The sequence below is a fragment of the Crocodylus siamensis genome, chromosome 11, assembly GCF_052110815.1.
Source record: "Crocodylus siamensis isolate JL-2025a chromosome 11, ASM5211081v1, whole genome shotgun sequence".
Classification (NCBI taxonomy): domain Eukaryota; kingdom Metazoa; phylum Chordata; order Crocodylia; family Crocodylidae; genus Crocodylus; species Crocodylus siamensis.
Window position 1 is genome coordinate 49,946,247 of NC_143405.1, and position 16,001 is coordinate 49,962,247.

Genomic DNA, 16,001 nt, shown 5'->3' on the forward strand with positions numbered 1-16,001 from the left:
ATAGAGAGTTACTGAATAGAACCCTGGTGTCCTAGTATTTCAAACTACCCATTGGACTCTTTCCTAAACTCTGATCGCTCTACATTAGTTAATCCTGTTTTTACCAAAAATGCAATATGTTCCAGGGCAAACAGAGATCATAGAAGGCACATCCCCACTCCAGTACCACAGTGGCCAGAAAGCATGGCATGGGAGTTTATCAAGAACAGAATAGTTAGCAGAAACATCCTAGGACTCCCAAGAATGATTGAGCTTTGGTCATTGCTGAGTAGTGCTGAGCTTTGGTCATGTGCTAGGTCACGCCTAGCACATGACCGTAACAAGCATCATGCCTGCAATCTAGGGCATCTGTAGAGGGGAAAAGTTCCTGATACCAACTGTGGGCTAATTCCATGCTCACCTTTCACCCAGTCCCTGAGAAACTATTTACAGGGGAAACAAAACTGCGGGAGCTAATTTCTGCTCAGAAACATAACTGGAAAAAAAAAAATCATTCAAAAAAAAAAACTATTTAAAATTTCCATTTTTCATTTTATTGTCAAAGTAAATATATTTTATGAAGAACAAAAGAAAATATACAGAATTGTAACTTATGTACATGGGCTTTATAGATATTTTTCCAATTTACACAAATTTTGATATGTTATTAAAAGATATTTTATACAGATATGCATTTATGTACAGTTTTATTTACATACATTCATAGGATGTGAGATAAACCAGTCAATAGAAGATAGTTCTTTTATATTAATTTCTAGAGGACAAAAGGAATGCATTCCTAAAATAAGGTTGTTTTAGCTCTATCTAGGTACTTACATACAGTATGCTTTCCATTACTACCTACTAATGCAAGAATTGCAGTGTTTTATTTCCCATTTTGCTGACAAAAGAGACAAAGGGATGCCATCTGTGAATGGAAAGGAAATGCAATATCCTTTCTAAAATCATATCTAATTACTGAGCTCGAAAGTGTCTTGCAATTGGCAGAGTTCAAAAGGAAAAGCAAAACAAAAAGAAAAAAGAGAAATACAAACATAATCGCTTTGCTGCTACTCTCTGATTATCCTTTAAAATTCCCTTCTTAGCCATTTAGCCAGCTACCACGTGTATTTCTTTCTCCTGGCCACCGTTCCCACCTAATCACCTGCCCCAGCTGCAGGGAGCTCTGACAGGGCTGTTAATAATAAAAGAGTTGTATTTAACACTTACATATCACCCTTTGGCTGAGGACCTCAAAGTGCTTTTACAAAGAGTAATCAAGCCCACAACTTGCCCTGGGTGGGATATAAGTATTATTACTCCTACCATACCGATGTGAAAACCAAGGCAAAAAGAGATTCATAGCTCAACATTGCTGGGTTGAGCACATTTCTTTCTCATTGAAGTCTCCAGGCCCTCAAGACGTCCACAGCTTTCCAAGAGATTGACCAACATCTTGCAGGACTGAGGTCACACAGCAAGAAAGAGGCAAAGTCTGGAATAAAACCTATGAGGCCTAGTACCCAGTTTCTCCTTCTCTAAGCACCAAGCAACATTCCCTCTGTTAATGAAAAGGATAGCTTTAACCAGAACCAAGGTTATGCTTTGCTTATTTAAACACATAGCCATACTCTATACTTGGCACTACATTGACCATATAACATGAAAAGCACATGTGCCGTGTACAATTATGGGCCTTCATTCCAGAACCAGGTCTGAGCTTTATTGTTTGGTTGGGAGTGGGGGTTCATCCAAAAAGTGCCATCAGATCCAGGATCCCAAGAGCTGTTGACTGAGTCCTGATGGATCGTTGAAGGACGGTGGGCCGAAGAAATCAGGGTGACTGGACCAGGGTCACAAATTCCAATCTCCTCCCCCTCCCCTTAAAAACGTTCTTGGCTCAGGCAAGCAAGAAAACAAAGGAGGGTTTTTTTCAAAAAGAATTTGCTGTTTCCAAACTGGACAGATAGGCCAGCTTAATGAAAACTCACAAAGAGTAGCCCTGTCCACGAGCAGAGGCCTCAGGAATGCCAGGACTATAATTAACCAGCAGCAAGTAGCCCATAAATTTTCCTTGTGCAGCAGAAAACAGCTAAAAATAAAACACTGTAATTTCCAAAGGAAGAAGCAGCAAAGAAGGGCATGAGAGAAGGAAAAATAAAAATAATAATAATAGTAAAAAAAAAACAACAACAACCCCCCTCCCCTCCTCCCCCAGTCCCTCCCAAAAGAGCTTCGTTCTCAAATCACGTTGGTAGGACACATTCAGACATGATGGTGTCAAGTAACAGCGAAGACCAATAAATTATCACTAGAAACATGGTGAGCAAAGTGCTGTCATCGGCTGTTCTGGGACGGATGGGCAGGAAGGAGCCAAGTGGGGACCAGTCAGTTCACTGAGCGCACGGAGCGGTTGCTTCTAGGGAACCGGTGCACCTTGACATGCTTGGATAAGTGGTCGCTTCGCGCAAACTTCTTCTCGCAGATTGGACACTGATATGGTTTCACGCCCGAGTGAGAGCGTCTGTGCCGGGAGAGCTCATCTGACCGGGAGAACCTGCAAGCAGAGATTTAAAAAACAAAAAAGAGCCTGATTTAGACATCCATTGCCAATTCTTGAAAATCATCATAATACCCCAATCGTCCCAGGCTACGTACTTAGAGCTTTCTCCTGCTGAAATAGCCCACACACCTGGGCTAAGGGGGATCATTTGTTAGCAGAACAGGGCACCAGAGCTGTTCTCATTCCATCCAGCAGAAGGTAATAATAAAGCAATCACTCAGTTTTATTGCAACATCTTTGGAAGGTTATTCCAATTCAAACTTATGACAATGACAGCAGACGGGCAATAAGATGCTTACCCAAATGCCCATCTGCAAATGAGCACACACACCATCACAGCACCAGATCCAAACCCCACACAGCTTGGAATTTGGATACTTCCTACCCTTAACTAAGGAACAAAATCCCCCGAATAGCCATTGTGAACCTCACAGGCCCCATAACATTCAGATAAACCAGCTAATCTTTTAGTTCCGACTTTGGGAGCTAAGGGGTTACCAACATTATGCTAAAATAACCTCCTCTGGGTGGGTGCAAAAGAATTGCTGTCAGATCAAGGGTAATGCTGTTTGCTGCCAAGAGAGTAACAAAGAGTGGCACAGAAAAAGAGCTCCCACAAAAGGATATCAGCTGTTTATTTACAATAAATAAATGAAGTCATGGGCATTTTCTGAATAAATGGGGGGGAGAACACGTGGGAAAATGTGACTTTGTGGCACAACGCATCGCATCACCACTTGGGTAAAGACACGGTTTTTATAGAGGGAATAAAGAGCCCTGGTTCTAGGTGCAAAGAGGCTTTCTGGCTCGTGGAAGAAAGTCTGTCCTGCCGGAAGACTAAGTGTCCGCCTAAATGTGTTCACTTGAGATGATTCTGTGGTGCCAGCTGATGGTCGCAATCCAAGTGGTGCAGAAATCGGAGTGTTTTATCTCAGATTGGTTTGGTTCCATCTTGCTGTTATCCCACTTTCCTCTACAGAGAGAGAGCCCAGCTGCAAAATCAGCTCCAGATACAGACCCAAACTTGCCTAAACGTCTTGGGCATCCAGAGGCGGGCGTCTCATTGGGCCTCTCTTTAGACATTTCTTTAATGGAGCTTCCCCTTACTTGTTTTCTTCCTGTTTTTACACCTCACCCTGGCCCTGGAAACCCTATGCTGAAGGTATCACCCTTGCTGCTAAGAACAAATGGATATGGTTCCTGAATGAAGCCCATTAGCATGCTCCTTAATCATTGCTTAGGGGTTAACCAGGAATCTGATAAGACAGTCCCTCCCCCCTGAGGTCCTGAGAACACTTACATCTATAATACTCCTAAGCCTCGTGAGCCATGAAACATAAAACTGGAGCCTGGAACTGAACCTGAGTCTCTGGCATTGCCAAGAACAGCCTCTGGATCTCCAGCACTATGCTGGCCCTTGGAGGAGCTCTCTTAAGGAGTCAGGAGTTAATTGGACTCCGAGCAATTTTTGGAGCCATTCAACAGGGTAGGAAGGGGATGGAAACATGCACAGCTTGAAAGTTGCAGTGGACTTCCCACAATACCCCAGCGGCCAGCTGACAAACAGGATCAGGCATGTTGGATGAGGAACTGATCTGGTTGCCAAGGGAGGTAGACACTTTCTGAGGAGGAAGAGATATCAGTGAACCAAACTTCACGCCAGAGGCTGCTCCTTGCGGCTACTGAGGAGCAAAGCCAGAGGCTTCCCGGCTGCCTTGTCCAAGCTGCTGAATTGTTAAAAGTACTGAATAATGGAAAGAGAAAGTGGAATAGAGGATGATGAAAAACTCAGAGAACTACAGAGGACTGCTCTGAAAACTGCACCAGGGAGAAGGGGGAAAGAATCACATGATCTTTGGAAGCTAATGTGAGTTAATATGATAAAAATAAACTTAGCCTCATAATGAAGCCCTTAGTTAAAGAGGCAGGAATGCTGCAATGCTGTTACCCAGCACTCATGGAAGGATCAACTTACTGGGCCCACAGAAATAAACCCCTGGCTCCCTGTGTGTTTATAAAAAACAACCCAAATGTTAGAGCAGGGAAGCTGGCAGAAGTCTACAGCCAGTGGCAGGCAGCAGTTGAGTTAATGTGATGGCCTCAAAGTCTAAGAAAATGAAGCAATTCCAAATGCAAGGAGATTGCAAATGCTAGAGGCCTCACTGATGTATCAGCCCAAATTATGCAACACAGGTCTTCCAACACAAAGGCAGGCACAGTTTGAAAAGCCCATTGTAACCAAAAATTGCTCAAGAGCCAGATTCACCCTTCACATACATCTACTGCCATAATTATCTCATTCCCTGTCTCCAGCCTCAGCTGCCACCTCCATTCAGGGACCTGTTTCAAGTTATTTAAACAAAGCGCTTCTGCCTGAGCGAGACCCATGGTAGTAGGGATTGCTTACATCTTGTTGTATCTTTCATTGGTCCAACACACTATTTTGGAGAGCTGCTGGATGAGCTTTAGGACTTCAAGTGTCCATCCTCAGAGCATGCCAACTGTGAATCTAGCAAGATTTCTAATTTTCGGAGTGCAGTTCCAGTCCTGGAATAGGAACAGAGCTCACTGATAATGTACACCCATTGAATCCAGAGTTTGGGTGCAGTTCATTAGAGACGTGGGCACCATCCAGGACTGTGGCATGCATTGTGGGATCAGAGAGTAATTCATATCCAGAGAGATAGGAAGGTTTATTTTAGGGCCGTCTCTCATCATCCCTGGCTATAGGGAGGGATGAGAGTATCTCCACCTGAGGGATTTATTTGAAAGGTAAAGTTACTGTGGATTTAGGACAAGGCCTTCAGCATTCAGAGTTTCCCATTCAAATTCAGAAGCAAAGCAGCCCCACAGCTGGCTGAATAGCAATGATGAGCATGACTTGAGGAAACAGAATTTAAATGCAGTGTTCAAAGGTGCTATTTAAAAGATCTGCACCCTGGAATAGAAAAGAATTTGGAGACTGGCGTTATTTCAGCTCCTGAGGGTTGAACTAAATTTTGGGAGCATTACAGAGGGGCACAAAGGCACAGAACCAAAACGAGCAATAAGACAATAATATCCTCGTGTCCTGAGTTCCACAGGTTGGCTGCAAGTTACCTAACAAAGTATCCCCTTTGGTCCCTTTAAATGTGTTGGCTTTTAAGGTTTGCTTTGTACTCTAACTCTTCTCGGACTTGTATTATGAGAAAGGGAAAACACAACTGGCCTTGTCTGGCCCATTTATTTTATATCTCTCTCTTGTATATACAGGTCAGGGCACCACTTACTGCAACCTGGACCCAAACCTGACTGTGGCTCTGGGGAGCGACTGTAACACAAATAACAGTGAGCAATATCAGCTCAGATCATGTCACCTAGATCTCTACCCAGAGAAGGGTGATGGCAAGCATATCTCCCTTGGCCTCCCCGTGTTCTCCACCACCGTGTGCATTTACACGGCTTGAGAAAAGCACAGCCCTGGCAGGGTGAGCTCTCTTTACACAGAACTAAATGTTTTTATATAGTGCAAAAGGGCTTAATGCAATTCAAATCATGCTCAGTGGTCTTATTCACATATTCAGGCCATCTTAGAAAATGAACAGGAAATTCCCGTGACCTGACTATAAAGGTGTCAGTGTCTGGATCTTCTTCCTGGGATGTCACCCCTAATTCAGACTCCTCAGCGTGGTTTATGAGCCACTGAAATTGTTATTCCCAAAGCTCAGTATGTTGCATGTGTTCATAGTGAAGTTGCCAAATACAGTATTGAAGACTATAAGGCAACGATTCTCAACCAGGGTGTGTAACACCCCAGGGTGCATTGCGATCCTTTCAGGAGTGCTGCAGGGTGCCACGCAATGTTAGCATTGATAGATGTGCAGACATGATTCACAGGATAAATCCATAGATTTCCAACAGGAATTCAGCATGTTAAAAGCATTCTGACCTATTGTGGGCTTTCTAAGTTCTTTGCAACAAAAGAAATTGCTCTTTCTGTAGTCAAAAGTCAAGTGAAAGCTAAGAGCTGGCATTTTTCAAGGGGTGCCTTGAGTCTAAATGGGTTCAGAATCGTGGCTTTAGGGTGAAGAAAGATCACACGGTTTTCCTGACACTGAAATGAAACCAGAAGGGGGACATTCTGTGTTAGTGGAAGATAGGACAGATAGAAACAAGGTATTGTCAATCTACACAACACCTGGTAGCAACATGTCACCGAGAGAAACAACATAACAGGACTGCTCAAGAAGTCTGGCTGCTCCTAGGATGATTAATAACTACAGCCTTGTAAACTGAGCCAAGGGTGTACAAGCAGCTTGTTTTCATGCTTTAGGACACAGCACGGCCACTTGAAGGGAGCAAGATGGGCTGCTTGCTTTACACAATAGCACACATGTGCATTGGGGTCAGAGGTTGGTGTTAGACTTTCTGGCTTTGCCCTTCTCAGAAGGAGCAGGCAGTAGCCACTGACCTCCAAGAACCAAAGCTGTAACCTGCTATGCCACGGATCAGTGAGCTGACCAGTACAAAAGGATACTGGACTATTGGCAGGCTCTACACTGCTCTGGTGTACAGTGCCTAAGACTGAAAAGCACTGGCTACTCATTGCAATGAGAGGTTGGCAGGGCTCCGCATTGGTGAGCGTGGTGTGTGCCTTTTAATTTAACTGCTCTGCCTATGCAGGAAGAAGGAAAAGCTTTTACCCCTGACAGCTACAGCTCAAATTACACTAGCAACATTTTTTTAAATGACTCCTTGGTGAACTCCTATTTGAAGTGCATTGGTTGAAAAACAAATATACACAACCGGAGGAGAGAAAGCAAAGGAACCAGACTAAAACCAGCAGTAGGTCAGCGCTTAAATTCATTTGGGATGATACAAAACTACGAATGCAGTGGGACTCCAGATGTACTTCACCAAGTCATGGGAGCACACAGTGCTCTCCAAATGTCTGGAAAAGGTAAACACGCTTTCCTGATGAAGCGGGGGGGGGGGGCATGTGATTCAGAGCTTGCCGGGCCAGAGCAGAGTATGTCGCTGCAGATCTGGCTTTGATGTCTGAGAAAAACACATGGGACGTGTTGGAATGTCAGGCTTGTACTGAAGGTGTCAGCAACTGAAGGCAACAGCCCCTTTGAAAACCTGTCCCCTCCCTCCTCTGTGTCAGTGATGAGCTCCAGCTGCAAGATTTTGGACTTGGATGAGAAATGATGCAAAGTTTGGGGGGTCTCTGGAGCTGGGATTCTGCTTGGCTCATTGTTGGCCAATGCAGAAAGGAGTCTGGAAACTCTTCCAACAGCTGTTTGTGAACAGAGACAAGCCAACTTTGAATGTAAGTTATTTCATCCTTCACTTCTACAAGGCCTCTCATCCATAAAGAGCTGTGGCTGTCAAAGGGTACAAGCATTTGGCTCTTTAAACTGCAAGATTTAAATGCATACACCAATTTGATCAGTACTTCTCATTACATGGCCTCCCATTGTCCAGTTGGCATTTTTATTCACCCCATTCACTCTGAACTTTAAGCCTTTGTAGACTGTGGACCTACAGAAGCTAAATACACCCTTGGTGTCATTCCATGGGATGCACACTAAGACCATTTGGTCTATACTATCTACCTTTTCCTGAACATGCACTTCTGATTGGCCGCCACAAAGGAAATAAAAGTCACAATCCAAATCATGGGATATGAACTTGCACCACTGTAATCAATGGGTATTTTGGTTATGGATATCAAAGGAGGCAATATCAGGACCCTAACAAGTCACCTTCTGACCTCAACTATACTGTTCAGAGCACTGTAATGGCAAGGGGGCTGAACACTATACATTGGTTTCCCACCAACATTCATTCAGATTTTTAAAGGAAGCCATGATCAGCAACATTTGCTGCCCTCTCTCACTCGTGCTCCACAAAGATTTTGTGCCATCAAGTTTTGATCATGCCATGACCCATGCATGGAAAGCCAGTGTCAAGTTTGTCCACACCACTGTTAGGAGGAGGGACTTTTTCAAATTGACTGGCTGCAAGCATTTACATCAAGAGCTAAAGAAAAAGGGTTGCATTCATTCAATCAGAGCATGGAAAAATGTCATGTGATTTATGTGACTGATGGCAGCTGAGCAACTCAGCTGCACTGCCAGGTCATTTTGAATGGCCACATTTGTAAAAAAAAAAAAAAAAAAAAAAAAAAAAAGTCATCTGTGAGAAACACAGAGAAGAAAGTTGTAATCAGTTTGCGGAATGCAGGCGAAATGACAAAAGAAATTAACTCCCGATGATCGGCTCAGACCTCCCGGCCATAGAGAAACTTTAACATGTTTAGTTTGAGGAGCGGGAAAAGATTCAGGCTAGTTCTGACCTTTTCCCTCAAACCAATTCACCCATCCCTAATTGCCACATATCTGGCATACTTGCATTTGACTCAGATGTTTCCTGTTACTTTTTACCTATCTTTGCAACGAGCATGACCCATTTCCTAACCAGATGCTCTGCCGTGTTTCTCAGTTCAGTTTAACAGAAGGGATCTTACACAGCATTTTGTTGTCATCATCCTGCACAAAGTGCATTTGCATTTAAGAAACAGGCTTGTTATTCAAGAAGCCTGGAAAACAGGTGGATGGTTTCATGGAAAAATCTGACTTTTCAGCAGAAAAGCAAACACTTGAGGATTTTCATCCATCCAATAGTTTTCAAGGAAAACTGACACTAGCCACAACATTTGTTGGTGAATTAAAAACCCGATGTTTCATTAAGGTTTTGACAGAAACTTTTTAGCCATTCCTTCTGAATATCTTTACTATAATACCTGCAACCCCTTGCGATACTTCTTGACTGTCACTAAGGCACATTTCTAAACAAATTGGTAAAATAAACAAGACTAAATTAGATTTAATGGGGCACCATTCCCGGACTAGGTATTTTTTTCTGGAAAGCATAAAATTGTTCATATTTTTAAAAATTTTACTGTGGGCTTATTAACCACATATGGTAACCACGGCTCCGCAGTGATTACACATGATCTCCATTGCCTGCAAGCTACACACAAACACACACACTCATCTGTAACAACTTTGCCTCAATGACTCATTTTGCTTTGTGTGTCCCAGTGGTACCTCTGGTTCAGTTTAGTGTCTGTTGCAGATGGTACGTTGCAATAGAACCAATGACTACGCAAAACAATGTCTGCAGTAATAAGACTAATCTGCCCATTATGAAAGGGGATACCAATCACTGGAGCGGTTGTTGTTTTTTTAGCCATTTGTACAGCTAATACTAACAGGTGATGGATGCTCTGCTATTCAATTCATCAAAGTCCCTGCCTTATCTAACAGGACGAGAAGGGCTTTCGTTCCAAAACTGACCAAACAGGTTTCCAAGAACAGCAATTGTGTATAAATCAGCTTAACTCAACACTGGTAGACCAGCAAATTACACAGAGTGAATGAGATGTTGACAGGATGCACAGTACAATTGCATCCTGGTACTGACCTCCAGCCACAGCCCGGCCACGTGCATGCAAACGGTTTTTCGCCTGTGTGCCTTCTCAGGTGGGCTTTCAAGTGGCTGCTTTTAGTGTACATCTTGGTGCAGCCTGGGAACGAGCATTTGTGCATTTTAATGAGTTCTGCTGCAGGGTTCTTTTGAAATTTCTGACCCACGAGGATGCCCGCCTGACCCTGGATCATGCCTCCTGGCCCAAGCGGCTTTGCCGCAATGGGCACTGGTGCTATGCGGACAAATTTGGAGGGCAAGTTCAAATTGGAGGATTGAACTATCTGTGGCACAAGTGCAAAGGTCTGTCCTTGAATGTTGACTAGGAGTTGTGCAATTTTAATATTCTCTTGTGCTGGTCCTTGTGAGCTTGGGCTTGTATTTGATTCTTGTTTGATCTGTACAGGCTGAATTTGAAGCATGACAGGTATTCCACCCTCCGCGGATGCTGCTCCATTTGAAACATGGCCACCTTCTGTTGGGCTGCTCAACTGTTCACTTTTACTTTCCTTTAAGCTAGCGTTGGATACCATATGGTCTTTTTGCTGTACAGAAGCAACAGAAACTTGGCTGCAAGCTCTCAAGTCCTTGGTCTCATTTTTAGGCCCTTCCTTGAACTCCAACTCCATATTTTCCTCCAGAAACTCCTCAATCTCCTCAAGCGTGGGCTGAAATGGTCCAGTATCTTCCGTATCCACTGCAAATTCAGGCATCCTAAAATACTCCTCTTTCACAACTGGCTGAAGTCTCCTTTTGTCCCACCAAGAGGCAGGGGTGTTCCCCAGGGAAGCCTGGGACAACAAGTAGTCTAAAATACTATCCTGACTTTCAGCGCTAGATGTGCTGCCATAGCTAGAGCTGAGAACCTGGGAGTCTGGGCTAGAACAAGAGCAAAAGCTTGAAGAATCACTGTCATCTTCTGACAGAGGTGAGGGCAGCATCTGGTAGGACCTCCCTCCTGCCGTCATGTCCCCAAAGTATCCAACCATGGACCTTGTGGATGAAAAAGATTCATCAGCAGGAAGCAAGTGATCCACCATTCCTGGATAATCTCTTAGGGATCTTCCAACAGCATATACCACACAGGGGAAGTTCAAGTGAAAGCCTGCCTGCAGACAACAAAAACATTGACAGTCAGAAGTCAGCTTTACTCATTCATCACCATATATCAACCTACTAAGTTCCCCAATTCAAATGAGAGTCCCAGGCATCCAGTTTCACCGAGTGCACATGTTGCTACATGCTTTGATATTGCTGCATTACCCCTAAAGGATTTTGAGTGCCTAAGCATTTTCCAAGATTGCACCATACTTTTGCAAAAGAATTCTTTCCGAAATTGTTTCACAACTCCGTCGTCTTTAGATTTACAGCTCCTTTCCAGCATACTACTGGCAAGAGGAAATATGCTTATAGTCTTTCACTGAACAATGAAAACTACAGCCAAAGAAGGGAGTGAGGGGGAAAAAAAAGTGTTGGAATTTTTACCACCAAAAAACAAATAAAAAATGAAGTTTATTACTCCTGGCCCATAAAACTACTGAGATCCTTGCCTTATCTTGTAGCTTTCCACTGACTTTATTTTTAACTTTCTCGGTTGTACAAATATAGGCTAATCAGCGTAATGCAAGGATCAATCTGCCAGGAGCCAAAAATATTTACTGTGCTTCAGCATTTACTGGGAGGATTTTCCCCTCCAGATGTCATGAATCAGTTTGTCAACGTTATCATCACCTGCGTTGCCCTTAATAAGGCTGGCACCACACTGAGCTAATTACCCTGGCCTGGCAAGCCAGCTGGTTACTGGTTTCACCCCATCACTCTGCATTGCTTATCACTTGGGTAAGGACGCAGCCCTGAGATGATCCAAATGTTATGCCAGCTTCTAAACTGGGAAGACCTGTACTGCGAACAAGCGCTCACTTAAGATTTCAACTCCTTGTGACCTGCAGCCAATGCTTGTGTTGTGTTTGAATGTCTGACCCTACAAGTCCTTACTCCTGCAAATAGTCACCCTGAAATGGGATGAATAAGGAACAGTGACACTTTTATCTTGCAGTCGCCCTTCCGGCAAAATTCCCACTGACAGCAATGCAAATCCCGCAGTTCTCAACTTGGGCATAGCAAACTCACTGGGAGGTTGAGGATTTTTTTTTTCCTTGAGCTAAACAGCTGTATGAGGCAGCCTATAAAGAGCTGAAATGAAGGCAGGCAGGCTTAGCCAAACACTGGCTCTCAGTCCTTTGCTCTGCTCAAGGTGACTGATTGAAAACAGAGCTGTATATGTACATAATAAAACAACCCTTTCTGTGGAAGGTATGCGGATTGCAGAGATAGAAGTCATTTGATCTGCCTATGAGGCTTTGTGTGTGTGTGTGAATTAGCAGGCATGTGACCTAGCGTGAAGGAAATGCCAGTCAGGCTTCTTGCACTCTGTCATTTTCCACGGGCTCGCTGCAGCGCGCTTCGGACATTTTTCCATGAATAGTCAATAGCGGCTAGTTTGGAGGAAGCTAGGAAACGGTTATCGTGATTATCCCAGAGGATCTCTGCTGGCTGAGCCGCAAATTGCCTCTGTCTCTATCTTGGAGAAGGAAATAAAAAGGAAATCTAGGCACTCCATCTGTACCTGACACAGCAAGAGCTGTTTTACACAACAACCTTCACATGCTCCGTCAGCAGCAGTCTATTAGCGTTCCACAGGAAGCCGAGTAAAAATACATTTCTTAAAGACACAGCTTCCTCACTGATGCGTGGAGGTCAGAAGGCGAGGGCAGTTCAAGAGAAAGAGACCAAAAAGCTCAATTGCATATTTCCCGGTTTGCAAGCCCCTTCAGTCATCTGTTTCTCTGAACCGATAATGAAACACTCGCATGTGCTGATTATGAGGAAGTTCAGAGAGAGGTGAGTGCCCAAGTGCTGCGACCTTAGTCTATAATCATCCCTGACAGGAAAAGTCACTGTCAGCATACCTGCAGTACGGCTAAGAGAGTGCACGTGAAATCCTGACTTTGAGGCAAGTCCACTGTTAGCCCAGCAGAAGTCCTGGAGCCGAGCCACCCTGCATTTCGACCAGTGAAGCAGAGACTGAACCTGACTTTCACTGGCTCCCAGTGAAGTCACACAGCATCTTGTTTATGCCTTGCTTGCACCAAAGGCAGCAACAGCTACAATTTAAAGTTGGGCAGAAAGGAGGAATTAGTCCCCTGTGGCATTTTGCTCCAACTACCACCTCCAAGTGGCCTTGTAATGACCACTCGTTTTGCACGCAAAGCATTTTTGCTAAAGGAGCCGGGGAGTGTGTGTGCACGCGCGCGTGTGTGCACGCACGCACACACGCATGCACCCATGTATGTGTGTGCGTGATGACACGAGGCATTTCTGCTAAGAGAGTTGGTCTGTAAGCGAAAGACAGAGAAATGGAAAGGGCAAACAGCACAGAAACAGAAAGTCCTTTGTGAAATGTTTTAAATGTCCATTCAATCTGGAAGCCATTCTTACTCCCGCAGAAATAAATGGCAAAATTACCCTTGAATTTATTGGGGATAGACCTGAGCCCTCAGACAGGACAGAACGGGGGAGAAAAGGTAAAACAAGAAGGAGTAAACAAGGCTTTTTAGTCCGAGGCCAGCTACTCCTCTTGTTTTTCCAATCCTGCTGGACATTAATCAGTGCCCACTTAGCATAAACATGTGACCACTTAGGCACCAAGTGAACCTTGCTTGCTGAGCTCTTTAAATTCTGGCCTTGATCTTGCTTTCCTTACACTCCCACTGAAGTCAAGGGATTTCTAGGTATGTGAGGAATGCAGGATCAGGCCTTGACTCCGTTATACTGGAGGCCACTGTAATGACCAAAAGCCTCCCCCGCATTTGGGCTGGAGGTACGGCCCAAGAAACAGGAGTTAACTGGACTAATAAAAAATAATATTTCTATTCATACAAAGCATTTCCAAAGGGGCTGGAAGATGTGACCGGGGCTAGCGCTGGGATGCAGCCATCTCTGGGGCGGAACAAAGCAACAGCTTTAACAGCGCCCGGCTCCAACTCTCAGAAAGCCCGCCGGGCTGTTTTCTCCCCGCCACATTGTTCTGCTTAGCAGCTGCCTGTCCGGGCGCGGGCTAATAAAAGGCAGGAATGCACATATGCCTCCAAACGCCTGCATTTCCGAGTTGCGTTTCAAAGGCTTCAAACCCCCCAAGGAGCCCGCTGAAAAGCCATGCCAATATCTGGCAGCTTGGCCTTCTCCTGGGACCCACCACACCGCCCCGGGCGCCGCGGACCGCCTCAGTCCGGGGGGATTTCTCCCGGTTGGCCTGGGCTGGCAACTCTTTTCCACTTGGTTTTTCAAGGCAAAGCCCAGCCTCCTGGTGCCCTGCCCCGGGGCCGGGGCGTGGGCTGGGACGGCTCCCCGGGGCCCTGAACGCCCGCAGAGCCGCTCCGTGGTCTTGCGAGCGGCGGGCCAGGTCGCCGGGCCTGCGGCGGCGCCGGGGCCGGGGCCGGGGCCGGGGCATGCGGCGCCTGGTGCAGGGGAGGGATCCGCATGGCCCTGCTCCCGGCCCGGCTCGGCACAGCTGCAGCTTCTCGCAACAGCCTCTGCTCCGAGAGGAAACGCTGCGTTTCCAGGCGCGGAAGGGAAGGGAAGGGAAGGGAAGGGAAGGGAGGGACGGGATGACCGGCAGTAACCCTGCGGCTCTGCTGTCAACACGGTGCCCGGCCCGCCCGCCGCGGCGCAGCCCCCCCGGCCGGGACCCCGCCGCGTACCTGCGCCGTGCCCGCGGAGAGGGCAGGCGGCCGGGCCGCCGGGCCGGGCCGGGCCGGGCGGGTGCGGTGCGCGGGCGGCGGCGGAGCTGCTGATGTGTCCTTCGCCCCGCGAGCGGAGTGCGAGTACCCGGGCCCGTCACGTGACCGCCGGGGGGAGGCTCGCAAGAGGCTCGACCCCAGGCCCTGCCCCGATTGGCCCGCGCCGCGCGAAGGGGCCGCCCCGCCGTTGTCGTCAGCGCAAGAGGCATCTGGCGGCTCCCGCTCCCGCTCCCGCGGCCCCGCCCCCCCCGGCCGCAGCCCCGCCCCGCTCCCGCTCCCGCTCCTCGCCCCGGCCCCGGCCCCGGCCCCGGCCCCGGCCAGCATCCCGCGCGGCACAGCCGGCCGGGAAGGCAGCAGGAGGAATTTGCCTCTGACCATGGGTTTGTTTCCTTTTTTTCCTTTCCCCCCTTCCCGTGGATGCTGCTGTGAGCTCTGCAAAGCTGGAAGACGCAGGAAGACACGTGTCAGTCATGGAAGTGGACGCATGAAGACACGTGTCAGTCTTGAGGTGGACGCATGAAGACATGTCAGTCATGGGAGTGGATGCATGAAGACACGTGTCAGTCTTGGGGTGGACACATGAAGACATGTCAGTCATGGAAGTGGACGCATGAAGACACGTGTCAGTCTTGGGGTGGACGCATGAAGACACATGTCAGTGGAAGACGTGTCAGTCTTGGGGGTGGACACATGAAGACATGTCAGTCATGGAAGTGGACACATGAAGACACGTGTCAGTCTTGGGGTGGACGCATGAAGACACGTGTCAGTCTTGGGGTGGACACATGAAGACGTGTCAGTCTTGGGGTGGACGCATGAAGACACAGTCTTGGGGGTGGACATGAAGACATGTCAGTCATGGAAGTGGACGCATGAAGACACGTGTCAGTCTTGGGGGTGGACGCATGAAGACACATGTCAGTCTTGGGGGGACGCATGAAGACATGTCAGTCATGGAAGTGGACGCATGAAGACACGTGTCAGTCTTGGGGTGGACGCATGAAGACACATGTCAGTCTTGGGGGGGACGCATGAAGACGTGTCAGTCTTGGGGTGGACACATGAAGACATGTGTCAGTCTTGGGGTGGACGCATGAAGACACGTGTCAGTCTTGGGGGTGGACGCATGAAGACATGTCAGTCATGGAAGTGGACGCATGAAGACACTTGTCAGTCTTGGGGGTGGA

General features: G+C 46.7%; 1 protein-coding gene across 1 annotated transcript; it reads right to left on the minus strand.

Moving 5' to 3' along the window:
• Positions 1-583: 583 nt before the first annotated feature.
• Positions 584-14,900, minus strand: KLF15 (KLF transcription factor 15). Its single transcript, XM_090022389.1, has 3 exons — positions 14,776-14,900; positions 10,013-11,124; positions 584-2,536 (listed from the first exon to the last, which is right to left on the minus strand). The coding sequence occupies exons 2-3, from the start codon at positions 11,053-11,055 to the stop codon at positions 2,368-2,370; spliced, it is 1,212 nt and encodes a 403-aa protein (XP_089878515.1). The 5' UTR covers positions 11,056-11,124; positions 14,776-14,900; the 3' UTR covers positions 584-2,367.
• Positions 14,901-16,001: the final 1,101 nt, after the last annotated feature.